At 38.0% G+C, this 27631-nt stretch overlaps 1 protein-coding gene across 3 annotated transcripts; it reads right to left on the reverse strand.

The window, feature by feature from the left end:
- LOC129778395 (protein krasavietz) lies at positions 1–26277 on the reverse strand. Of its 3 annotated transcripts, none has more exons than XM_055785272.1 (11): positions 26120–26277; positions 25322–25451; positions 23782–23853; positions 7727–7900; positions 7556–7656; positions 5537–5675; positions 4960–5261; positions 3993–4100; positions 3687–3906; positions 3492–3614; positions 1–1159 (listed from the first exon to the last, which is right to left on the reverse strand). In XM_055785272.1, the coding sequence occupies exons 3-11, from the start codon at positions 23840–23842 to the stop codon at positions 1134–1136; spliced, it is 1254 nt and encodes a 417-aa protein (XP_055641247.1). In that variant the 5' UTR covers positions 23843–23853; positions 25322–25451; positions 26120–26277; the 3' UTR covers positions 1–1133. The 3 variants fall into 3 exon arrangements, with proteins under 3 accessions (XP_055641247.1, XP_055641249.1, XP_055641250.1); XM_055785274.1 differs by having other exon boundaries at positions 25322–25524; positions 26120–26271; XM_055785275.1 differs by lacking the exon at positions 25322–25451 and having other exon boundaries at positions 26120–26262.
- Positions 26278–27631: the final 1354 nt, after the last annotated feature.

Below are 27631 nucleotides of genomic sequence, written 5' to 3' on the forward strand. Positions count from 1 at the left end.
TTAACCAGTTTTTCGATGTATCGTTTATACTGAACATCTTTTTTTATTATTCGACTTTATGCTTTTTTTACTAGATCAATTAAAACTCGTGAAAACTCATTCCGTCTCCGCCACGAGAATGTAGCTCTCATTGGTCTCTGGTAGACACTATTTAAGATGCGCTTTTATCTAATATATTTCGTTATGATTTTATAATTCTTCTTGTTTCACCTGCTGGTTATATCTCAATTAGCAAAATATGTGGAAGACACCAAAAATCCGTCTTTGCTTTATCATCAAGCGCACAAGTACTGCTGCTGCTGCTGAACTTCGCCATCTCGTTTTGCATTATCATTTGTTAATTTCATCGTCCGGAAAGGGTAAGTTGTGCCGTTGGTTGTTGTGTGTTTGGTTTTTTCATTTTGTATAATTCGCGAATTTGTTTCTAGCAAAAATGGCTATTTGTGTTTCTTGTTTTCTAATTTAGAATTGAGTCGTCGGCTTATTATTTTACAATCTTGTTTTTTTCTGCGAGCGAAAAGTTATCTATATATTTTTTTCAAAGTGGTAAAAATTTATGGATACGACCAAGCCCGGAATTGGGAGCTTGCTCTATGTTGTGTTTTGTTGATGTTGTTTGGTGCATTTTCTTTTTCGTTCAACTTGAGGTTGAGTAGTCTCACAAGAAAACGGCCAGCGGGGTTTTACCTGATTTGATTTGCTTATATCAGTTTGTTTTATTAGTTTTTTTTTTTGTATAAATTTGTGTTTACGATTTTTTCTTCTTGAAATAAATTCAGGGTTTGGAGGTGAAATTTCTTTATCGGTTTGTTTTTCATCGGAAGTACTTGTTCCAGCAGACTTTCCGAATATTGATGCTTTTCTGTACGAGTGGTGAAGTATGGGCGTGTGTGTGTTTCCCCCAAATCGGGAACACGTGCTTTTAAGATTTTGTACACAATGTTAAGAATTTTTCGCTGTTTTTTTTTTATGGGGTTTTGTTCTGCTTGATAACCGTTTGTGGTGAGTTTTTATAAGAATAAATACGTTGCATTCTCAATTGCTATATAAGGTGTGTATGTATGTGTGATTCTTCCTATCGTCCTCACTTGATAAATCGTCAATTTCGTCATTGTATTTATTGATGACTTGATTTAATCCTCTTCTTCAGATTCGCTTTCTGTAAAGGTAAAGGAATGGAAAAAATGATTTAGTTCACAATATTTCACCTTATTTATTAGTTTTCCTTAGATTATCATAATTATTCAATGTACTACTAAAAACGTTTATTGAAGTAACCTAACTTTGAGCTATATTTTATCATATACACAACTAGAGTCCCCGTACACTGCAGACTTTTTTTCAGCCGATAGTTTGGTCGGGTTGGGTTGCTAGTGCGCACACCGAGCCAACCAAACAGTCGAGTTGGTAAAGAGTACGCACACTAGCCAACTGTCGGCCGAATATTCTCGAAAGATTGTATTTAATTTGTGTTTGAGCTATGTATATGGCTCCATACTGATTAAGTCGTTCGACCAATCTATCAGCCGACAAAAGTCTGCAGTGTGCTAAAAAGTGTGAGCTGGTGGAGTTTATTCCAAATGAACGAATCTAGTGTACTCGGAAAGGCTTCGTTGTTTTTATTCTTCTCCGCATCTCACTACGAACTTCGATTCACTGCGACTAGGTGCGTAGTTCAAAACACGTTCAAGATATATTTAATAAAAATAGAATAACTTCAGAAAGTTTTTATTTTGTTATCTTGGTCGTTTTAGTATCATTGTTTCATTGCTTTTAGTTCTGAAAATTTGGAAAGTACTAATAAAACTGTGAAACCAATGAAATTTAATGTAGCCTTGGAAAATTTGGGAAACGTTGAAGCTTTAACCAACCAGAAGCCCAACTCAAATCGAGGCTGCTCGAGTCATTCCGAAGTTTTAAGATGAATTGGTCGGTCTTAAGTCAGATCGGACCATGTGACATTTTTATGATTTCGCGAAAAAAGAGTTTGAAGTTTGGTGCTATAAGGGGTTTTCATTGAGCGTTCAAAACAATTTCGATAAGTTATTTCAACGTAACCCGTTATTTTCCAAATGTGATAGATGTGGAATGTAGCTTACAAAATGTTTAACCCAATGCAATCAATAATTCGAAACTTTCAATTGTGCGACTTGGTCCGCTCTAACTTAACGCCGACCAATTATAAAGCTTAAGTAACATATTGGGTTGGGGAAAAAGAAATGTCGTATATTGTCAATATATGGCAACACTTAAACATATCTTGTGTTGTGCTTATCGCATCGGGTCATACTATACGGCTATGTAAAGACGACAATCTATGCTACAAGTGTTGTTTTGACAGTGTTGTGATTGTCCCTTTCAGTCTCAAGATATAGCGCGTCAAAGATGGAGTCCCCCTAGCAAAAAATTCTCCATATTTTACGTTTTTACTACCTGCGAGGTAAAACCGCAACGAAGGCGGCCGAAAAAAATCTTGTAGTATATGGACCCGATACTGTAACGATTCGCACAGCACAGCGTTGGTTTGATCGATTTCGTTCTGGTGTAGTGGCTGTCGAAGATACACCCCGTACTAGTAGGCCAATCGTCGTGGAAACCGATAAAATCGTTTAAATCATTCAAGTAGACCGGCATGTGAGCACTCGCCCGATTGGCCAGGAACTGGGTATAGACCATAAAACCGTTTGGAACCATTTGCAGAAGATTGGATTCCAAAAAAAGCTGGATGTATGGGTGCCACACGAGTTGACACAAAAAAATCTTTTAGACCGATTCAACGCCTGCGGTGCACTGCTGAAACGGAACGAACTCGACCCATTTTTGAAGAAGATGGTAACTGGTGATGAAAAGTGGATCCCGTACGACAACCTAAAGCGAAAATAGTCGTGGTCGAAGCGCGGTGAGCCAGCCCAAACCATCGCCAAGCCCGGATTGACGGCCAGGAATGTTTTACTGTGTGTTTGGTGGGATTGGAAGGGAATCATCCACTATGAGCTGCTCAACTATGGCCAGACTCTCAACTCGGTCTCTACTGTGAGCAGCTTGACCGTTTGAAGCAGGCGATTGACCAGAAGCGGCCAGAAATGATCAATAGGAATGGTGTTGTTTTCCACCAGGACAACGCACGGCCTCACACATCTTTGAAGACCCGCCAGAAGCGCATATTTGACTTAAATTGGATAATTTTAAGTACGTTAAAGTGTCAAATTTCGATCAGAAATACGACATTTCTTTTTCCCCATCCCTATGTGTGAGGAGATCGTAACGTGGATAAATGTTGAAAAGATCTTCATTTTTCGACCTGTATCGACTCCTTTAACCACCGGTTGGGTAGTAGAGACCCAAAAACTGGCGGTGAAACAGAATCGCGCATACCTTGTTCTAGCATCAATTTACGACCAGACAGTGACTAGTTTGTTAATTGGTCAAAAGGTCTGGGGTTTACGTGATGCCATGTCTCTGTTAGATAATTTAGGAGCAAAGTTATTTACCTTCTTCGGCATTTTGTAGCCATTCGATGAATTTCTTCATCTGATCCAGGAAGTGCATCTTGCCCTTGTTCGAGTGTCCTTCCTTGTACCACTTGAGGATTGAGTCTTCCGAAACAACCTCGGCTAAAAGGGAAAACAATGCGGAAAACCATAAATCGTCATGCGAAACTGTAGTTACGTGCAAAGTTTACTTACTCTTGTAAAACAGTAGCACTATCTTCTGGAACGCTTTCATGAAGTTCATGTTCTCGTAGCAAAACTCCTGCACCTTGAGCAGCAGCATCATTTCGGCGCGATTGGTTGTGGTGAAAGCTTCGAACAGCTGAGTATACGCGCGCAGGTGCTTCAGAGCCTGCTCTGCGACAAGTTCCTCCTTCTTGTTCCATTCGCCTAGTGACATCACCGTGGTCCAAACCTGAAGACCAGGAAAAAACCAAATTATGAAGAAGAAGTTGCTATGTATTTCAGGGTTTTTCAGGCACATATTAAAATAAAACTTACCAGACCAATGACTTCATGTTCAGGAATGTTTGACTTTACCGACATATCCTTAATGTCGGCAATAATATCTTTTGTTGTCTTGTTGTCGTTAATATCATCGATTAACAGCTGAGAATAAATTAGGCAAAAAGAGTCATGTTAGTTTGAAACATTAAGGTATTATTTCTGTAGCATATAATTATTTATACTTATTTACTGTTTCAAATCTGACGCATTCAATGGCTGGGCCGACCAATAGAATTCAGTACGATTTAAATTTTTCTCTATCAGAAACAGCAAAAGCTCATCTTCTAACAAAACGAAAGACGCGCTAACCAAGTCTCTGAATACTAGCATTAAATTGCAGAAGGATCGTCTAGAGAATGAAACCAATTGTGACAAAGCTTTAGGCTAGTGAACGCTCCATTTTCGCTGTTTATACGCAGAGAAGGATCGTCCACTGAAACAAGTTTGTCAGCTTCGATGTCGCACATGTTTCCACGCCGGTTGCCCCACCAGAGGGGGATGCCCAACCAGCTCTACTAATGATGTGCTCTTTCATGGTCAGGAATGGTGTATGATTGTCTGAACTATTAGAGACCTGCACGGACAACGAGTATCTTCCGGCAGGCACTATGACAGGAACATTTTTTTATTGGCCATCGGACTGAACAACGCCCATGTGAAGATGCATTTGCTCTGCTTAATAGATGGCCGGAAAACAGATGGTTTCATCTTAAGGACGCCTTTCATCGTTCTACGGTTTTTTTTTCAATATAACACATATGTTGGATGTATTTTTTGCATATTTTTCATGAACTCCAAGATTTGGTAGTGAAGAATGTATATACAACCATGTAACAACATTGCTATTGCACACAAACGACACCTATCGAAGCATAAGGAGTCGCATTTCGACAGGCTCTAATGAGGTGCGTATCTTGCCTGTTCACAAACAAAAAGGTAATTATTGTTCGTTTATTCTCACCTGCGTTAATTCGCGTTTCGCTTCTTGGCTCGCCTGAGCCTTATGAAGCTTGAATATGTCCGCAAGCTCTTTCTCGATGAACACCGTCTTCAGGTATTCCTCACTTCGCTTATTAATCGGCAGAAAAACAAGCAGACGGTTATCGAGGCCACCCTTACGTAGTGCAGCTACCAGCGGCGCAGTGCCTTTCTCCTGCTTGAAGGTGACGAACACTTCGAGCAGGAACTCGAGTGCAAGACCATCCTTCGTCAGATGCTCGTTGTTCAGCACGAGCAGCACGTGTGGCGGCACGGAGTTGTTGGCTATGTGGGGAAGAAGAAGAAATGCCATGAATTTCATTCATCGAAATATATCGAGGATCGATCATGAATATATTGTTCAAGTCTTCATTGACATCAGATCTCATGCTTTTAAAGTGAAAAATAATGTAAGCAAAAAACTAGAATATTTATTATGGGCACTTGTATAAACTATTCGTGAACCTTCAATTTGTGGCAATTGTCAAATATCCGGAGATCCTAGTGCCCAGTATCAGCAATATTTTCGATAGCATTTAAAGAAAAAAAAAACAACTCACCAATCCACAAAGCTGTCATACGAGCAAGCTTGATCCTTTCCAGTGGAGTGAAACCCTTGATGAAGATCAAGATCTTCTTCATTTCCTCCTCAAACATTTTCTCGAGGTACTTGTATCGGCGCATAAGCCGCTGGAAGATCTGTAAAAAACAAGTAAAAAAAACCTTAGTGTGTGCCAACGCATTAAAGTCAAAACTTGCGATAAATGATCGTACTGTCGGATCACTAGAAAACGTCCAATTCCAAGGCAGGGTAAGGAAATGGCTTCAAGCAAGGGGAATCCATTTTCTGTTGCACCTTTGTCCACACCACACAAATAGGTCTAACTACATTTGTCTGGCTCTAGCATAGTTAGTGCATAGTTATAAGTTCTGTGTACTTTGCTCAACAGTGTCATCAACGATAGTAGTTTCGAATAAGAAAGATTTAGGACAAAGACATAGAACATCTAATTTGTGTTTTGGTTAACTTATATAATGATAGAATTTATTACCCGTAACAACTCCACATATAGTATATTAATCAGGGCTGGACAATTTCGAAAATAAAAGATGAAAATGACTTTTTCGCTTCTTCCTTTTTCTTCAACCAGCGTCAATTTCGATTGTGAGTATTCTCTACTCACACCGAAACATAGATTCTTCAATTTCGTTCTTTTCTGTTGTCCTTTCCGTTGACACTTTCACTTGACAATTGGAACTGCTCGAATGAGTCATATACATTCTCATTCGAATGGGCTAAATGTCAGTTTCATTTTGACATGTGAAAGGACGATCGCTGCTTCCAACTGAAAATTTCATTGATTTTCTCTGCTCTAAACTGGATTGTCCCGGAGCGTATTCCAAAAAAATTAAAAAAGGCATTTTAGTGCATATAAAGTCACGCAAACAGCGCCAGCCACTGATTACGCCAGCTGGCATGCTTCGCATGCTTCCACATCGTCATTTTCATTAGTTTTAGCGAATACGGTACGAGCTCTATTGAAAATTTAACTACTAATCTTATATTTTACTCAACCAACTATCAGTTTATGCTTTTTCTAAACTAAGCTTGATGTATAGCGAACCTGTTCACGAATCAATACGGTGCTCCTATAAGTAATAGATAAGGGTACTCAGTATCAAACTAAGTAGTCACCCACATTCACCAAAATTCGTGAGCGGTCCGCAACGGATGAGACGCGAAACACGAAAAACTCTTGAGCGGTCCTTAATTATGTTAATTTTGTTTCTCATAGAGACAATGAACTGGCAAGCTCAAGAATACGTGTGACCGTCAAAAGAAACTTCTTTGACGAAAAATCCCACGACCAGAACGGGACCCGATCCCCGGCATGATAATGTGTGAGGCTAACCATTCGGCCACGGGAGCACTTGGCACATGAGCTAGCTAAATACATAGAAAATCGATGAGTGTCGATCACGGAAGCGAATGAATGGATGAATCTCTCCGTTAACAAGGAAAAAAACAAAAATAACAGGAAAAAAGAAAAAGAACAGATAGAAGAACAAAAAATAAAGAAATGAACAAAAAAATGAATAGAAAAAAAACGAAGAAAATAATATTTTCAAAAATATAATTAAAAACATAACCCTATTCTGCAAGCTACGAGTGGACTTTATATTGTGGAGAACGATTTGTGAACTCTTTGGCGTTCTTGGTTCTCAAACACGAACGAAAGAAAGGTTGGCCATCAAATTGACGACCGATCCAGTGCGCGTAGAGAAAGAATCGCGTAAAATAGACGAGTATAATGATCTCGGGAAGATGAAGTACGGAAAAGTAGCCAAGCAGTCAACCAGAACGGTAGAAGAGCTGCTTCTGCTTCTGAACAAAGGGGATCTACATGATCTACCATTAGCGCCATACAAATAGCTTACACCGTTTGAAGCAACGAAATTTTACTATAAACCAAAAGCAAATATGACAACTAAAACTTATCGAGATGTAACACATTGAGCAAGAAACACGATGACACATTTTCTGTTGTAGTTCCCTGTACCGTATTCATCACACCTACCTGTTCATGGTTACGCATCGATTCCATGTCTTCCGGTGCTGCGAATATACAGCAATTGGTGCGAGGTTTCTCGCCATCTTGTGAGATGGATCCTCCTGGGACTGTTGATGGAATTAACAAAAGAAGAAATTAGTACGTTTTTAATGAGATATCTGAATTCAGGAGACTCACCAAGTAACCCGCCAGCAATTAGTATGTCGAATAATACTTCTCCGTAGCGACGATAGTCGAGTTTGTTACCAGCACTGTCTAGAAACTTGGAAATTTGCTCTAAATCTTCTGCTGCTTCGAGACCTGCAATGACCGCGTCACGGAATCCCGTGGGATCATTCTTCTCTCTTTCATCTGTAATGGCGGTGAAGAAAACCCAATTAGTCAGACGATGATTCAATGCATGATTCAAAAGGGGGTAGAAAACTGGGTGGACGTAAGACAATTCAATGAATGTCTTATGGCTTCATTGGGTGTTCTGCGGATGTTGTAATCACACTTGCGTAACAGCTCAGCGAGCGAAGCCCACGTGTTATTCGATCTAACACAGTTTTCGTTTCATTAGCATTGCTTGTAGCGCTGATTTGATTATTTAGAGAGGGTTTATTAATCCCCATCCTTCAGGGACAATGTTCGTGACTGTGAGACATTTGCTTCTACCATCTTTATCACATAATACGACTTCAATTTGATGTGAAGAAAAACTTCTCTGCGTACGATGACGCAACTGACAACATATGCTGTGCTAAATAAACGCGTAAAAGTTCGTGCTGATATTGAATTTAATTATACATCAAACACGGAAACTTGCGCGTTAATTGCATTCACAATGGACTCATCAGCAACTGATAAGTTTATCTCTATCCTGACAATATCAGTCGCAGAAAGCGGATCCCTTCCAAAATACGCGTAGTTTATCAATCGAAACAAGAACCTCAGTTGACGCTTCCGCACACACATTCATAATTGTTCGTAGTAATCCTAAGAATCTCGTGTTCATCTCTCTTTTAGCTCGGATCGCCTGGATGCTAGCGTAACCGGGCGGGTGGAGAGATGTTTTGCTCTAGCACTGTGTAAATAAAGACGGAAAGTCCCAGAAGAAACGGGGCAACCCATCAGACTGGAAGTGCACCAACAACGGATGTGACGATCTCTGGATTGCACGAAGTGTGTATAGATATGTGTGTGTTTACACAACAAGTGTGTACTTTACATTATGACTGTACATCCAGCTATTCAGCCATTCCTGGAGGAAATTATCCAGAGAACGACGGGTGGCTGGTGCTGTTGTTTACTCTTAGCATGGTGAAAACGAAAGGCCCCAGAAATCGCAGGACGCTTCGGTAGAATATGCTGTTTTTTATTCAATTGCATTCGAAGTAATAGATGATCTGAAATAAAGATTTGAACACGTGCAGATGGTTCTCCACAACTGTACACGTGACATTGAACGTGTTAAGGAAACTAGTTTCCCCATATGCAATTAAAAATAACGTGATTTCGAAGTCATACGCTTCGCACGTTGTCGATATCAAGCGGTGTAACTACAATATTTGCTTTGTATGTCTCCACTACGAGTAACGGGTTTTGTTACGGACAGATGTTGTTTATGCGTAAAAGCAATAAAGTAGGAAATTCCGTAATAATAAGAGTAGATCATAGGTAAGGTCATATATATTATTGTTAGCTTAGGAAAGCGATGTAAGCGCTGCAAAAAAGAATAGGCTATAAAAAGCAAGACAAAAATATACGTTTTTAAAAACAAGACCTCCAAGCGAGGTATAGAAATGTTTAGAAAGGACCAATGTAAGGCAATTAAAAGATGTAAGAGCTCAAGTGTTTTGTTAGGCTAGAAAACGCTTGTAGTTCGAAATTATTGCCGGTCATAAATTCAGAATGGACGAATATTTAGATAGCGTCCGGTAAACAATTTAATGCATGCATCATTTAGGATGCATTTTTATTACCCTTTTCCATCCCTAGCTGCGCTCAGCCAGATACACCAGCAGGGTGTAATCAAATAAAAGGATGTTATTTTAGAGCGAAGGATGGAAAGGGGAAATCCAAGAATAAGATAGGCGCACCGACGAGGTGCTATAAACTTAAGGTATTTTCTTAGGGTAGTGCAGCCGTCTCAGACTGCACGTTACCATACGCTAGAAGAAGGGACAAGGAAGGTAGATGATCTAAACAAAACCGATATGTTATCGGTTTTCAAGAGAGAGAGAGGAGATGTTCCTCGTCATTCTTAGTTTAAGGAACCATGTATATATTGTGAAACTTTTGAATAAATTTTTTAGTATTGTAACAGAACTCACGCGAAAGCGTTAAAATTTTTCTTTCAATAGAGAAATTTTTCATGGTGGCTCCAGAGAGGAGCAAGTTTTTCCTTTTATTTAAGTACAAAATGTGTTAATTTGCGAACTCTTCTCGGCAGTGGATGCCAGAGGTGATGTTCGTGAAATCTTCTCAGCAGTGAATGCGAGAAGTGTGAATTTGTGAATTCTCAAAGGCAGTGGATGCCTAAAAAGTGCATTTCTTTCGTGAATTTTATCAAAAGGCAGTGGATGCCTAAAAAGTGTATTCGTTTCGCGAATTTTCCTAAGGCAGTGGATGCCTAAAGAGTTTATTATTTTCGCGAATTTTCCTAAGGCAGTGGATGCCTAAAGAGTGTATTATTTTCGCGAACTTTCCTAAGGCAGTGGATGCCTAAAGAGTGTATTATTTTCGCGAACTTTCCTAAGGCAGTGGATGCCTAAAGAGTGTATTATTTTCGCGAACTTTCCTAAGGCAGTGGATGCCTAAAGAGTGTATTATTTTCGCGAACTTTCCTAAGGCAGTGGATGCCTAAAGAGTGTATTCTTTTCGCGAACTTTCCTAAGGCAGTGGATGCCTAAAAAGTGTATTCGTTTCGCGAATTTTCCTAAGGCAGTGGATGCCTAAAGAGTTTATTATTTTCGCGAATTTTCCTAAGGCAGTGGATGCCTAAAGAGTGTATTATTTTCGCGAACTTTCCTAAGGCAGTGGATGCCTAAAGAGTGTATTATTTTCGCGAACTTTCCTAAGGCAGTGGATGCCTAAAGAGTGTATTCTTTTCGCGAACTTTCCTAAGGCAGTGGATGCCTAAAGAGTGTATTCGTTTCGCGAACTTTACTAAAGCAGTGGATGCTATATACACACATAAATATATGTTAATTCAAGTACCAGAAGGCAGTTATTATAAATATGACCAACTGCCGCAGCAGCACGTGGTCGTGGAGTTAGAAGCAAGAGGTAGCAGCAGTATCCTCGGCACAATCGGAGAGACCATCGCTAGAGATACCAGGAACTGTCAACCAGCGGAACCAGAAGCAAGCGGTGGCATTAGATGCAGCAGCACCAGCATTGGCACTATCAGAAGTGACAAGAACAATCCGAGCCAGAAGGTTTGGACCACTCAAGAACCAGTCGGCACCAGCAGCAGCAGTAGTATCCCAGCACCAGATGAGTTAATCGAAAAACAGGTATAGAATTAATCTATATTAAGAATTATAGGGGTTACGATAGCAACCATGGGAGTTTTTAAAATAGGGGCCAAGAGAGCAAAGAAATGATAAAGGAATAAATTCGTACGGTCAAGTGAGCCAACATTAAAATATAAACAATAAAATTAGTAGGAATATGGAAAACACATACAAGATGATTACCACTAAATACTTCACACGTAATGTGAAGGGTCACTGTCACCTATGTCACGAGTCTGATGAGGAACAGATGATTTATTGTTGCGAGTGTGAGCGATGGTTCCACTTGAGTTGCACTAATCTAAAGCAAGCCCCTCTAACGGGTGATCGGTGGATCTGTGTCAAATGCACAGATCTAGAATATAATTATTCGAAGAAAGTGCGAATAAGTGACTTAATAGGAATACTCGCTACTAGCATATATCCTAGTGGGTGGGGAAATTATTATAAGGAGGATATGCCAACCAAGCCGCCTCCATTTAGGGCAATTAGTGAATTGCATAGGCGAGTAAATGGCAATTCTGAATCTGAGTTTAGAAACTCAGAGGAATGCCATCAATTAAAAATGCCTCCTCCTTGGAATCCTGATCTAGTTGATTGCAGGAGGAAAGGTAATGATTCAGATGACAAAGTATTTGAATCATCTAAAGTAACCAGATTAATTGCACCTCCTCCGTGGAACCCTAAGTTGGCTAGGTATATGAGGAGGAAAAATGACAATTCATCTGAGTCAGAAGATTCAGATGATGAAGACAAACTTGAAGTGATACAAGTTGAAATGAATGAAAAACTAGGAGATGTTAGTCCTCAGAGCGGTGAAGATGGCTGCTCATTCCCAGTGAGGAAAGAGCCATTTAAAACCATATCAGTCGCAAAACGCGAATCTGATTATGAGAATAGTTTGCCCGCAATAGGCAAAACGGGTATCATCACAGATGTATGGGCTGTGATAGAAGAAAATACGAAAACCTCCACAGATAGAGGAATTATGGCGGAAAAGAAAAAACCATGCGTGATGCATGAAGTCAGGGCGGATGAGATATCTGCAAATAAAGAAATAGCGGATTCCAATAATGGGAACGCTAAAAATTTTAAGATAGAAAAACTATCTATCAACCTTCAAGATCCAGAATGGGAAAGGCCAGCTACTGGATTAATTAAGAATTCTGTTGCAACAGTGATTGTTGAACAGAAAATAAAATACCCAACTGAAAAACGGTTTGAAGAAATAGAACCACCTGTAGCAGTAGAGGAAGTAGTCCTCAGAAATAGAACAAAAATATTAGCAAAATTTTATTTGAAGACGAAAGCCTGGCGTAAAGGTTTTAAAAAATTCCTTAGAAGTGCAAAGTTCATCCCAAAAATTGGGAGCCAATGTAAAACCAAAAGTGTTATCATCAAGATGGATGATTCATCACAAGATGCTAACATACAATTTGAAAACTCAACAAATATAGAGATTTGTGTTATTGAGCCTCCGAGGAAGGTAGCGCCAGAAATAACACCAAAGGAATTGTTTATAAATGAATCTTCATTTCTTCCAAGGAGAAATAATTCCAACAATAGAAAATCATATTCAGTCGATAATTATAGTATTGGAAATCTCGATAAATACTGTACCCCAGATTACCAGTATCCTCGACGTCGTATCAAAAACGACTTCCACACTGTAACCACGAGTTACACTATTGTACCATCATTAACGAAATATGATGAAGAATATTCTATTTTGCAAAATTTGTGACATGTTGACAATATTTAGTCATAGGGCGACACATATAAAATAATGCGATCGTTATAGTTAAAAGCCATAGATTCGTATAAAATAGGACTACTTATAATTGAAAATTATGGCTCTGAATATCTTTCAAATCTTTAGAAGACTGTTTCCTAAGTATTAGGGGCGTCTATTTACCTGTATGACAACGAGAGCAATACATCTTGAGTTAGCGCAAGATATGAGTTCGGATTCTTTCATTATATGTTTCCGCAATTTGCAAAATTATGGCCCAGATAGGGAAATTATTACCGTAGATCAAAACTATAAACTCTCTAATATAGAGGTTGGAAAGTTTGTTTTTCAACGTTTGTAATATGTTGATATTCTTTATATCTATATAAAGTATAGAAAATCTTAAGCTTGATAAAATATGAAGACGAAAATCTTAAAATGGAAATTTAACAAAACTGTTAACTGAATTAATTAGAAAAATATTTTTAGGCAAATGATTTGCTTGAAGTTCAGCAAGTGAGCTGCTGAAAGACTTTAATACAATTTAAGATACAATTGTTTCGTTATAAAATGGACCCAAGAAAATGATAACTTGTAAGGTCCAAAATATCAATTAGAGCAAAAATGAAGAGACTGTCCGGTCAAGCGTCAAGCATTTGGAATGCTCAAAACATTACTCTGATGGGTTAAAAGTATAGCAAGTATTCTGCTGAAAAATATACATTGACCACTAAAGAAAAAATTATGGCGCAGCAAGTGATATGCTGAAGCCAGTTTCTATACGAATGATTGGCTCAAAGCTCAGTAAGTGAATTGCTGAAAGGAGCGATATCAACTGTGAATTAGTTGATGGTAGAAAAAATTAAAAATACAGCTATGAAGAATTTGGAAGACTGATTTGTTAGCAAGTGGATTGCTTAACCTTCAGCAAGTGATTTGCTGAAGGGGTCAAAATCAAAAGTTTCTTTTTTAAGCAAGTGAATTGCTTAAAACTCAGCAAGTGGATTGCTGAGAGTAACAACATCACCAGTAAGTCGGTTGATGAAATACAGCATGTGAGATGCTGAAGAAAGATTTTTTGAACAAGTGGTTTGCGAAGCTCAGCATGTGAGTTGCTGAGAATATGATCAATGCATTATTCAAATGACTATTAAAAGCATAGCTTCCAGTCTTAACTGAGGGAAAGATTGGAGATGGTTAACTATACAATGTAGATGACATTATGAGTTATTTGAATACAAGTAACAGGAAAAAAAAAATTGAATGAAATTTTTAAATGTATTTCAAAGTATATCACACTATGAGAGCATGAGTTGCATGCATAAAGAAAACGACTTGAAAAAGTTTATGTGAGCTACGATCAGTCGTATTATATGATTAGTCGGAACAGTTACATGAGAACTGAGGCTTTAAAATTGGATTTAGTATTCAGAGACAAACTTTAATGTTAATACTTGCTGAAGGAACGGTAATTGTACTACCAAAAGATTAGCACATTGACTAATTATTTAAAAAGGATGTTTTGAGAAAAACAATATCAGCAATGTAACAAGACAACTAGCAAAAGGATGTTGGATTCAAGATTCCTTTCTTGGCAACGAGATAACTTAGCATTAAAATGGAACGTTGTGTTTGATGAAAGAAAATCTTATAAGAGAAAAGAAAATGTAATTTGCATTTCCTTTAATGGAAAATATTATATAACACTGAATCTCAATGCATAATTTTCCAAAAAGAAACTTGAAGTTAGTTTATATAATTAACGGTTATATCAAATTACTAGTGAGAGCAATTATTCGAAATTTACGAATGTTTACGATTAGTTTGCATAACTGTATGCAGAATAAAAATGAAACAAAAAATACTATTATTAATAAAACAAATAATAAGTTATGTTTTCTAGTATAAACTTGTAAGTGTAAGTGTAAGGAAAAGATAATAATGTGAGTGAAATCAAATCACACAATAAAACACAGAATAAAGCGATACAGCTACAGATGGAAATATGTTCAAGCAAATGTATATGATTTAGAACATGTAGAACGACTATCAAAAATTTAAATTAAAATGTAGAAAAAAAATGATAATACTGAAGAATTTGGTAAATCTATGGAGTAGATTTACGGGGTCCGGAATGTTACGGACAGATGTTGTTTATGCGTAAAAGCAATAAAGTAGGAAATTCCGTAATAATAAGAGTAGATCATAGGTAAGGTCATATATATTATTGTTAGCTTAGGAAAGCGATGTAAGCGCTGCAAAAAAGAATAGGCTATAAAAAGCAAGACAAAAATATACGTTTTTAAAAACAAGACCTCCAAGCGAGGTATAGAAATGTTTAGAAAGGACCAATGTAAGGCAATTAAAAGATGTAAGAGCTCAAGTGTTTTGTTAGGCTAGAAAACGCTTGTAGTTCGAAATTATTGCCGGTCATAAATTCAGAATGGACGAATATTTAGATAGCGTCCGGTAAACAATTTAATGCATGCATCATTTAGGATGCATTTTTATTACCCTTTTCCATCCCTAGCTGCGCTCAGCCAGATACACCAGCAGGGTGTAATCAAATAAAAGGATGTTATTTTAGAGCGAAGGATGGAAAGGGGAAATCCAAGAATAAGATAGGCGCACCGACGAGGTGCTATAAACTTAAGGTATTTTCTTAGGGTAGTGCAGCCGTCTCAGACTGCACGTTACCATACGCTAGAAGAAGGGACAAGGAAGGTAGATGATCTAAACAAAACCGATATGTTATCGGTTTTCAAGAGAGAGAGAGGAGATGTTCCTCGTCATTCTTAGTTTAAGGAACCATGTATATATTGTGAAACTTTTGAATAAATTTTTTAGTATTGTAACAGAACTCACGCGAAAGCGTTAAAATTTTTCTTTCAATAGAGAAATTTTTCAGGTTTCCTTTCCGAAAAAGTAAAAAAGTTGAGCTCTAGAGTTATGAAGCAAGCGAAAAATCGGGTTTGGAGATAGAGATATGTCTAGCGATAAAGCATTGTTTGCCTCCACGGAGTATCAAGGAAGAAACAGTATAGAAAGCTTCGGTCGCTAAGTTCGTTGTACCATAAGTTTCAGTACTACTACAGATTGAATTTGCCGTAGCATACTAGTCGTCATGGATCACGCGTTAATACTTACACCCCACCGTGTAAAGCTAATAATTTAAAAATAAAAAAAACATGAACGCAAAGCGGAACAAAACAAACAACATCAATGACGTTGTCGTTTCAAGTATTTTTGACGCCGTGGCGCGATCAAGCGATTTCACAAGGACAACTGGGGCACACGATAACGCCTTTCTTGTTTGTTAGAGCCGTTTTTGCATACGATGAAGCTCGCCATCACCGCCTCCGTTTAATGTATTTCAAATGGATGAAGAGTTACTCTCCTACATCTCACAATATTACGTTAATCCACATTTTGTTCATGAGGGATTGTGATTTTGAAGCGAGTTTCGTTCCCTTGCATCTATACAAAAATTCAATATCGATGAATATTTCCTCGATGCAAAGCAATTTAATCATTCGATTATACATTTTTTATCGTACCGCCTCTACTATACACAGCTTATGTCTGTCACGACCTTGCGCATCGGATAAATATGGCTTGGAACGCCACGACGTTGTGAAGGATACACAGCTACGCTTCAAAGCGATGGTTGTGATTTATTCATTGTAAAAAAAGAACATAAAATTGTAATAAATAACCCTGCATGTGTAGACCGAAGGTGAAAATCCAACCTGAGTTAGCAGGCAACATCTGTTAAACTGTATCTTTTACTTATTCCAAACGTTGGAATTTTTGGTTTATTATCATTGATGGTTTTACGTATGATATTTCACTTGCTCCTTTCACTTCAGGCTGAAGTGAAATCGGCATATTTTCTCTACGAATGCTAGGGTGCCAATGAATGTATGGAAAAAAAAATATCGGATTTACAGAACCGACCATGTGCATTTTGTCCTAAAAATGACCTGTGCCAACCTTCTGTTCAATCGGAAATGATTTAGAGGTGCCTCAAAGCGCTCAAAGTTCTGATTTTTTTCACCCTCGAAAATCTCCCAATTGCAATTTAAGAAAAAATTGAAGCCAAATGTCTTTAAAATGCATGAAACGTCGAGATTTACTGTTATCTAAAAAAAGTTGAATTTTTTTTTTAAAAGGTACAACGATCGAATGCTAAACAGTTAATTTTTGACGAAAAAAAAATTGAAATGACAATAAATCTCGTTTCATGCAATTAGAGGCGAATGAACTACAAAGTTTAAAGCCTCTTAAAAACAAAGAAGAAGAAGAAGTTTCATGCTATTTTAAGACATTCGACATCAAACTTTTATTTAAAACCATGATTTCATGTAGGGGAAGTGGGGGCATAGTGGTCACCCTAAGGAATATGCCCATTTCCGGCGTCCACACGTTTTTCGAAGAATATTATAGTTCAACTCATTGTTGTTCGAGATAACAAACGACTTTTATTATAAAAATTCAAAATAGTACATTTTTCATCATTAGAAAAAAAAAGGTGAAAAATCGAACTTTGTTTTTGCTTGGAGGTAAAGTGGTCACCTAGTGGGGGAAAAGTGGTCACCTAGTGGGGGCAAAGTGGTCACTCTTACATATCAAGCTAAAGAGGATAGATTTTTTTCGTTTTTGCGTTTTTTTCGTCCAAATTTGTTCAAATCATATTTGATATAGTAGGTACATGTATGAAATAAGCTTGGCCTATTCACCTATAGTCCCAATTTAAATTCTCTCATGTATACAAAAAAGTAGTAAGAAACACATAACGTTCCGCATAATTAGGCTTGGTTTAGTTGGAGTGGCATATTTTCCTAGTGCCAAAGCCACAAAAGGAATCTCTTCAAGAGCAGAATGCGATGAAGCATATCAGCTTTATTAAACAGAACATTGTATGTCGTTATTCATCCATGACCACTTTGCCCCCAAACATCAAAGTGAGTGCTATGCTAATCAATCGCTGAGATTAAAGAAAATATCTTTTCAGCCCTCCAAGAATATGTGAACAGTCGTCCAAACTGATGATTTGTCTAACATATCAGATTGAATAAACTAAATTTCACGAGAAATTCCTTACATACCATGCAGACAGAACTACGGCCGAATGGCTATCGAGAGAGCAATTTCTGTTTTTATTTATATTTTGACATGCGACAGCTCTACTGAAGTACAGGGTGACTCAAAAGTCATTAAATGCTTCAAACATAAGGTGATTATCAATACGGCATCTATAGTCAATAGTTTTAGTACCAAACAAGCAGGTGACCACTTTGCCCCTCATGACCAATTTGCCCCCACTACCCCTAGAGTAAGTTGGGGTGATCTGGGCCACCCCTTTATCTCGAAAAGTACGGGGGCTTCTGTGGGCTGAATTGATCATACAGGTTTAAAGCTCTGCTTTGGTCTAATTCAGGGATTCTCAAAATGATCGATATCGACCCCTTGGGGTATGTTACGTGAACCAACTCGATATAGGAATGACTAATATTTTAGTTGAAAATATTATTGTTGAAATTTGTATAAATAATTATTAATTACACTAGATATTTTATCGTGCAAATTATCATTTCGCATGTCGTCCCGTATGAAAAATCGAGATGGCCATTTTCATTGGCTCTCTAAACCATGGGTCATGCGAAGTCAATGAAGTATTTTTTTTCAAGTGCATTTTGCTTAAAAAAATATATCTTGCAACTTTTTTCCCTTCGCCACTGTCTGTCAAATGTTTCTCCGATCAAAGAAACAAACGTTTTCGTGACTTGGACTTATTTTCTTTACGTTTGTGTCCGAAGCAGAATTTTACTCGAGATAATGGTCAGGGTGATTAAAAATGCGTGCTTCAGTGAAAGCCTGACCGAATACGAGTGAAAATACTCGCGCAAGTTACCATTGTTTCCCCTCGGATACTTTGGAACACCTTTCCAACAACTAGGTCGATTGTCGAGCAAGTAGAATACGCCCATCACCAACATGTAGCGCAGATTGTTTTGCCACTATACCCGTAACTACGCTGATTTCATCCGGGAAGATCCTAATCCATGGAGTGACAACTACATCGCAGAATCTGAGTGTGAAATTCCGATTTTTTTAAAGTCTTGCGAAACTCTAACCATCGGTCTGGGGAAAAGTTAAAACACTAAAATGTTGCACGAAACGTGGCGACAGAAAGCTCAGAAATCGAAATTCAATCAGCTGAGCAAGCAGTTCGAAGTTCAATGAAGACCAGATTCAGGAAACATGATAGTCGACGTATGTTTATTCAAGTATTATTCATTGATCCTCATTTTTTGCCTTTTGTGTAATTTGTGTAATTCTTATTTTTGTTCAAATGATGTTTATATAACGTCCGAAAACACGTAAATAAAATAAATTTTGGCGAGGAATAAAATTGAATTATAGAGGGGAACTTCGATATAACGTACCATCGATAAAATGTACACATTTTCAAAGTCCAATGGAATAATTTTTTTGAATATTGTTTTTCTGAAACAATGAATTATCTGTATTTTGATACTAAAGTTTGTTCTGTACCTTTAACCAATCCCGAAGTACAACTGTTTTGTGATTCCAGATTCTAAATGAATCAAATTTTAATCAACAGTACCAAGGGTGAGAAAGGTTGGCTTCGTCTTCTAGTTGAATTTATTCATTAATCTTACTCAAACAGCAATACAAAAAAGTAATATTAGCTACGTTTCTGAGCTCTTTATAATGCTTCGATACAACGTACAATTTTGAAAGTAAAATGTACGTTATATCGAAGTTACCCTGTATTAGTTCAAATTATCTTAATAATACTGAAATGTCAGTTCCTTCCAAAATATCAGCTAGATCTTTCTGATTCTGAACGCTAGCAATAATTGATTCAAAAAGGTAGTTCGTTCATGTTGATTAATTTTGATTTATGTTGCCTTTGATAACAATATTTTATCTATGTATTGGATCATTCTAAGGAAAGTAACACATTTTCCCCACCTGATTATTGGATCTCTTTTGACATTGCTATTGAATTCTTTTTGCCAACCAATTTGATTCTATCCGCATGACCCAGTCCTAAACTATCGGCCTGATTCTACGCGGCCTGTGAGGTGAGATGACAATTGTCACATCACCATCACGCAATTCTCCCCACTCTATTCCTACAGTCCTATCGGATGCCGTGAGAGGATGAACTGAATGTGACAAGGTGTTCATTCTGCTGGTTTCCAAATCTCCCAAATCTGATCAGAGATGCCACATTCGCACGTATGTTCACGAATTTGCTGACATTTTACTTTTGTCACAACCATTTATTCCTGCTTAGTGATCCCCGATTTTTGAAATTAATTGTTCATCCACTAATCGAATACTTTTCGGAAGTTTGTTATTCGATACGATTAATCGCTCCAAATAATCGATTAATCGTCACACTGGGAGAAATAATCAGTTAGTGTAAGAAATCAAAAGAATTTGCCAATTGAATTTCAATATCGTAAACGATCGAAAGTCAGACAGAAGTAAAATACTATACGATAGGAGCGAAACGTGTGAACGATCCTAAGCTAATAATCTCACCTATCGGAAGCGGGTGCAATAAAACCTGATGCAAGAAATAACGAAAAGGAAAGGGACCAAAAAGATCGTACACATTTCTTATCGCGCTAGGCTCCGTTGACCTTAGAATGCAGTTATGAGTCAAAGATAAGCTTTAGGCAGAAGTTGCATGTGGTGAAGCACAGATAAGCGATAATAGGTAAAGGAGTTATATGCAAAGGAGTAAGAACGTATTTAGTTTTCTCTTTCTTTCGCACGTTAGATTTGAATTTAGGATAGAATTAGGATAGAATGAAATTGTATATAAAAACCCAAGGTTCTCTGAATAAAGTAAGTAGTCTTTGGAATTGTGTCGTGACGAATACATCCGAAACACCTATTTTCGACTGACTGACGACTGACGAGAGTTCTTCAGATTCAAGTCTTCCAACGTTCGCAGCAATAATTGTATAATTTGCGCTCGGAGTTCGTGAAGATCTTGTACTCGTTGATCCTCCCGCTTAGTTGGTATTCGATAGATTGTCTAGCTCCCGTTCGTTACTCGTTCCGTACGGAATTAGTGCGAAGGCAGTCAGTTCAATTTATTGAAAGGAATCATTCTGATTAGCTTCCGTTCGTGGCCGGTTCCGTAGGGAATTAGTGCGAAGGCAGTGAATTCAGTTTGTTCGAGGTTAGGCTGATTCTTGCGACGCTTCTACTTCAAATCTGTAAAGTGCCAATCCAGACTCATTACGGTTGATTCCTTCGCTCAACCGAGTTTGCGCATTGGGCAACTTTTACAGTTAGACTAACATTTCTCATTTGTTAGAAAGCCATCTGGAATCAAAAAAGGGTTCATTCAACCTGAAAATCAATTATTATCTTTGACGCTCCCCTAAACTCGGAAACGAGGCTCATTTCTAATTGACGGCATTAAGCTTCTTTTAGAAGTTTAGGAGAGCGTCAAAGATAATGATTGATTTTCAGAATAAAACTGCAGCAGCCGTACGGTTTTTTTGCTCTGGGTATGGATCGATTAATCGACGTAAATTATTCGTTCGCTTCGATTATTGGTTAATAATTAATAATCGATTTCTGTAGGAAGTATTCGATTAATCGAACGATTATCGGGGATCACTAGCGCCGGCGTTTACCATAGCTTTTGGAATGGATATGTAGTTCTGTGGTGATGACTCGCGGCTAGATAGATGAAACCCAAGATCCATGTGATAAATATATTTAAGAGAAAATAAATTTATTTCATGTAATGGAAATATTTCCGGAGTGCTTGTTCGCCCGATCGAGAAACAACAGATTTCACAAGAATTTTAAACTACTTGTAAGTCTTCACTCCACTGTGAACATTGAAGATAAATTGATTTTATTGATACATACAATACCTTTACTATCAATTGTTTAAGACCAAAAACGACGCTTATTATTTCTCTTCCATTTTTGCGCTGTCGACACCTCAAAACATATCGACGATTGTCACCTAGAAATCCCAGTTCATGTGACAATCGTTAAGTAGATTTGAGAGCGGGAATACGGTGGGAGTTCATTCAAGTGAGAATCCTCACGGCATACGCCTGGTGGAATTGCGCGATATACGTGACAATTGTCACCACACCTCACACGCTGTGTAGAAATCAGGCCGCATATGTTTTACCGGTTTTTTTGCGAAAAATTTTTTCGATATGACAGTAGATCTCGACGTTTCATGCAATTTGAACACATTTGAACTCAAAATGTTTTTTTGAAAACCTCAGTTGCAGTTGATATTGAGTGCAGTAGCAATGAGGATACAGATCTCGTGTATTGTTCTCGCGAAAACAAAAATGAATCATACATTACCCGCCTTCAACCCTTTCTACAAAACCACGAAAGGTAATCGATCCGTCAAGTTACAGCACAAGCTGCGTCATTCGGTCGAAAACTGAAGAAATTTTGTTCCGAAACGATTGCTATCGACAAGGCCACCCCTTCACACACCCTATTTGGTTCAGATTTTCTGATGCAGTTCTGAGGGGTTTTGGAACGTTATATTTGGGAGCCATGGAAATGTTATTTTGCTAAGAGATATCGAAAAACTCTTTGAATATTCAGCAACTTTGGTGTTTCAGTGTCGCTTTAGAAAGTGAGCAATCAACAGTGCAAGTCAATTCTGTGAGAATTTGCGCATTTTTTTGTTTTATTGTTTCGTTCGCACTCCCCACTCAGTGTAAGCATTTATTCTTCTGCCCTTGTCATTTATTCGCAGGTATCACTTCATAATTAGTAATGAAGGCCAAGGTGAAAGCTAATCAGTGTGTGAATGGAGGAAATGATCAACATAGCCTGCAAAACCGTAGTTTCATAACTTGTATACTTGACAAAAATAAAAGAATTCATTAGAAAGAAATGCACATGCTACGGTGAGGGAGAATGAGAGGAACAATCAAGTTCGGACAAAATATATTAAAGTACAATGCTTAAGTGTAACAACCTTTTTCACTCAATCATTAAAGAAAACCGCTGTGGTTTTCATGATGTACTAATTTTGCGATTTCCCAATTCGTTCAATAATAATACCGACACGTTCCTTCGATATACCCATATGGTTTGAGATATGCGGTTTAAACGTTTTTTTCTCACGTTTCCCGATCTATTAAAAATAGTAAAACTTGAAAAATATCATATTTTAAAGGTTCATGCGATAGTGAGATGTCATCCATATAAATCCATATAGAACATGAGGGACCTGATTCTCGAATACACTTCAAGGGGGAAACGAAATGGAGTATATCCGCGATGATGTTGTAAGTTGTCGACATCTGGATACGAAATTAGTTATCCCCTATTAAAACTATCCTTATAATATAAAATCAACTTCAGATAAAATTTTGGTATAAGATTATTTTACCAAGTGAAGAAACAATGTTTTGATACCGAGAAGTTAATTTTCATTGATAATTATTATTTGAAAAGTGCTCATTCTGCTTGAGAACCCATTCTTATCCTTTATCCTAATCCTAATGATTTTATCCTAATGTACCGTTCATTTCGTGAAGTGTATACGAGAATCAGGGCCGAGATATCGTGTACGCCAATTAAAAAAAAAACTTGTTTCGAAAAAAAACGCATTTGAAGTTCGTTGTTATGGCCGTACCCGTTTAGATACCGCATCACTAAAATGGCTCTAACTCGGTAAGTAATAGGATTTTTGATAAGTCCATTCTAGGGTATATTCTTGAATGCCGAAGCTACAGAAATATGAAGGATTTTTTTTTATTTTTCTCAAATTTCTAGACTAGAATACTGCCTTAATTCGCAGTGCTATAGCCCCAGTACACGTGTCTATGCTTTGGCATTCAAACTGCGCACGCTTGATAAGTATGAATTCTTCTTCCAAATGCACCCCGACGCTCTGCAAGCACATGTGCATTACATTCCAACCTCGTACGGACAAACAGTGCACTTACCCCTTTTCCTGGTCTTGATGCGTTGACCTGATAGTACTGGTCTTTCGGCTTTCTGACTCATACAATAAGTTACTGCGCTCGTTGAATCACAACGTGGAAGGTGACGACAGTGGCATCAAATGATGAGCAGGAAAAGAAAAAAAAATGAATCAAAACAAAATTTATTATAGCAACAACTTTCAGAGTAGGACTACTCTTAAGAAAGGGTGAAAAAAGACAGTGACAGAGAGAAAGTATGACAAGGCCCCGATTCCATCACTTCCGCCTCATTGACCGACACAAATTTACATTTACATTCTCAGTGCCAACTATGCGAATACCCAATCACTCACTCTTCGCTGACAAGATGCCCCTCGAAAATCGAACAAAGAAAACGCTCACACCCGGCAATAAAGTGGAGAATGATCCAATGTGGCGAGGCTGCGTGTTACAACCGAGCGGGGGGTAAATCTCTCGTATAACATAGCTAAGCACAGGCCTGTTTTACTCTGACAGTTTCCCAGCTTTTATCGGGATAACCACGAAAGGAACTGGACACCGAAGTTTTTATTCAATCCGTGGACCACGACTGTCATACTAACATTGCACAGGGATGCGGAGATTTTTGCGTTTCCTTTCCTTTGTTGCGGTGGCAAAAAATTAAATCAACGTTAAACTTGCAAAGTGAAAGTTTTTGTGTCGTTCGCAACGCCGACTTTGCTTATGTGACTGATGAAAAGAGATGTTAAAAAGCAACAGTTCACCGGATTTCTCTTTTTTGAGCAAACAAAATGCGAGAGTGTGCCCCAAGCAAACATTAAAGACAAGACAAAAGGGCTACTTATAAGTATTTCAATCATTTGACGTTCAGCAAGTTTAACTCTCATATCCTTGCGGGAACGGATTATGATCACGCACAAGAGTTGTGCATTGAGTGAAGCACTCCAATGAAGGATAGCAAGAGATACCACTCTATTGAATTATCGAGTTAAAAGAATATCTTTTCAAGTCGGGCTGCATGCTAGATAGCTCAAAATATCGGAAATTATTGCATTGAAATTTAGAGCAGAAATAATAAAATGACGTTAACGTTTTATCTGTCGACTACAACTAAAATATTTGCTTTACACTCATGTTGAGATAAATTTAAGTAGGACATTTGTCCTGAACGTATCAATCTGCTGGCCCATATTCGTGTTCTCGTTTCTACAAGGCCGTCGACAGTGTGGCAAAAAAAATCGGTCCATCTGATTCTCCGAATGATCATCAGCAATAATTAAATAACTTTCCGAAGAACAAATAACTGCTAAACACTTTATCAAATGTTGAGTCCTGCTCCCTACGATGAATACGCGAAACACAGAAAAACGAAGATAAAATGGTGTCTGATGAGAGGTGGGTTCACACACCACGCATAACCATCTGCAAAGCAGGTCAGGTCAATGAGGTTGGGGAAATGGAACGTGAGCTAAAATAAAAGTGAGTACGAAAAAAAAAACAAAAAATATGGTGGTGACATACTTAGCGCTAAACTAAAAGAAAATAAGGAACGAAAGCTTACTTATTTACTGGTTTTCCACAAAAAGCACAGGTCCGAATTCGTGTAGATTCTTATGTGTTCTTTCCTTCCGGTTGCAGTACAAAAAATAAACTTAACCCAAAAACTAAAATATCACAATTTTTTGGTAGCACTAGCAAAAAAAAGTGAAACAAATCTAAGAACTAACTCCTTGTGATGGGGCTGAAAACTTAACGTATTCGAGACTAGGAAACAAATTAGTTAACCAGTAGAAATAAAACAGAAAGCAAGTTCCGAGAAAAGTACACGGGTCTGCTCCGTCGATCCGCGCGTACGTCAAGAGAATTGAAAACGTGGAAAGTGTCGCGCCATTCCGATTCGTCTCTGTACCGCACTTCGACAGCCATCGAATAGAAATTTCTCCTTGGAAGTATGCGTAGGAGTGCACAACTATACACACAGCACCGAAACCGTTTCACTCACACACTGAACACCATAGTTCAATTAATGGGATACGGTACACTCCTATACAAACTCACCCATGTTAACGGTAGTCGTCTATCTCAAAAAGAAGCTATCAAAATTTATGTGAAAAAAAAAAGTTGATCGATGAAGCAAATCCGGAATATTCTCGATTGTATTGGAACTTGGTTGAATCATTTCAATGTTTTGCCCATAGGTAAGGCGAACTACAAAAAATTAAACATGGACTATCGAAAATGTCGAAATGTTACGAAATTTCTTCGATGATACTTCAACTAATAAAGTGAACTGTGATAGGAAAATGATTTTGAAAGTTGGAAAGGACGGCACTTTCCCCAGTTTGCTAACTTTACTTACAGATAATTTGATTTAGAATAACTCGCAGAGAGCAACTGTGTATATATCTAACGAGGGAAGAAGTCACACAACACAACCGACTACTGCACACACCACGCGATGATTAATGAAAGAACTCCGTCCGCAGTTTCGCCTACGGTGTGGCCAACCTTTTGAAACGAAATCGAGCCGCCGTGACGATGTGTGTGTGAAACGGTCTCGTACGGATAGAAACCGGTTTACATGACCGAACCAACACTGGTATGAAGGGCGGAAGTTGACAGGGCTGGGTAATGAAATTTCTTTCTTGATTCTATATTTGAGGTAATTATTATTTCTTGTGTCAATACTGCAATAATTCAAGATAAATATACGGTGAAATTTAAAATACACTGATTTGTGTATAATTGGACATACCGAGGCCCCGCTCAGTGTACCGTTCGAGGCGAGTGTGAACAGTAATTCTCGCGTAACTTTTGAAAAGGTCCTATGTAACAAATGTAAACAAATCGAGTTAATGGATGCACGCTATTAGTTTTCAATCATTGAATGCATTACAAAAACAATCGTTCACGTAATTATCTTCTTCATCTTTTAATTTCCGATGCAAAAATATCCAATGTACAGATTCGGATTTTAAGCACTCGGCTGTTACTTCAGACGCCTCTTTCCTCCGACGCTCGAAACGTCCGAAGTAACAAAGCAAAGTAGTCAAAAATCTTTTGAAAAATTTTCATAATACTTTAGCTTTTTTAAGTAAATGAAAATATCAATGTAAAACACAGACATCAGACATTCCGATCTGAGGATTGGAATCAAATGTTCATACGGAAGTCCTTATATGCAAGTAGTGACTTCGGAAGAACTTTCGATAAATTTATAAAATTTCGAAGAAACATAGAACTAAAATTTATGCTCACATCTGTTGGGATTGGTGCCATTTTCATAATGGAAAGACATACGATTCAACAACAAGTCGAGATTATTAAAATTTATTACCAAAATTCGGAGTCAATCGCCTCAATTTTGAGAGCGCTACGTCCGATTTATGGTCGTCATAATCGTCCTGCCAGATCAACAAGTACGAAATGTTCCCGTGCCAGTGAGACAAAGAAGTGCCCGTAGTGTCGAGAATATTGCTGCCGCTAGCGCATCAATTGAGGACGGCCCAAATCAATCTCTCACACGTCGTTCTCAAGCGTTGGGCATCTCTGTGACATCGTTGTGGCGAAAACTGAAGCCGCTTGACCACCAGAAGCATCGTATGTTCGTGAATTGGGCTGAACAACAACTTGAAAATTATCCAGATTTTCATCGAAAAATCATCTTCAGCGATTAGGCTGATTTCTGACTGAATGGCTTCGTCAGTGAGCAAAATATGCTGAATATGTGAATGGGAATCCCTACCGCTCAATGATAACCGAATATTTTTGGCCAGAATTGGATGATATGGACTTGGCCAATATGTGGAGAATTTAACAATCGATTCATTGAAAACCAAGCTTAGTGAGCGTGTTATCTCACGAATGGCCC

This window comes from Toxorhynchites rutilus, chromosome 3, assembly GCF_029784135.1.
Source record: "Toxorhynchites rutilus septentrionalis strain SRP chromosome 3, ASM2978413v1, whole genome shotgun sequence".
In the NCBI taxonomy this organism is placed as follows: domain Eukaryota; kingdom Metazoa; phylum Arthropoda; class Insecta; order Diptera; family Culicidae; genus Toxorhynchites; species Toxorhynchites rutilus.

Bases quoted from the DNA above. Each gene is read 5' to 3' on its own strand.
- LOC129778395 (XM_055785272.1), bottom strand. From the start codon at position 23,842: ATGAGTCAGAAAGCCGAAAGACCAGTACTATCAGGTCAACGCATCAAG. The intron at 3,907-3,992 runs GTAAGTTTTATT...CCTGGTCTTCAG, and splicing joins AACATGAAGTCATTGGTCTG to GTTTGGACCACGGTGATGTC. The intron at 1,160-3,491 runs GTAAATAACTTT...TTACCTTTACAG, and splicing joins GCTACAAAATGCCGAAGAAG to AAAGCGAATCTGAAGAAGAG.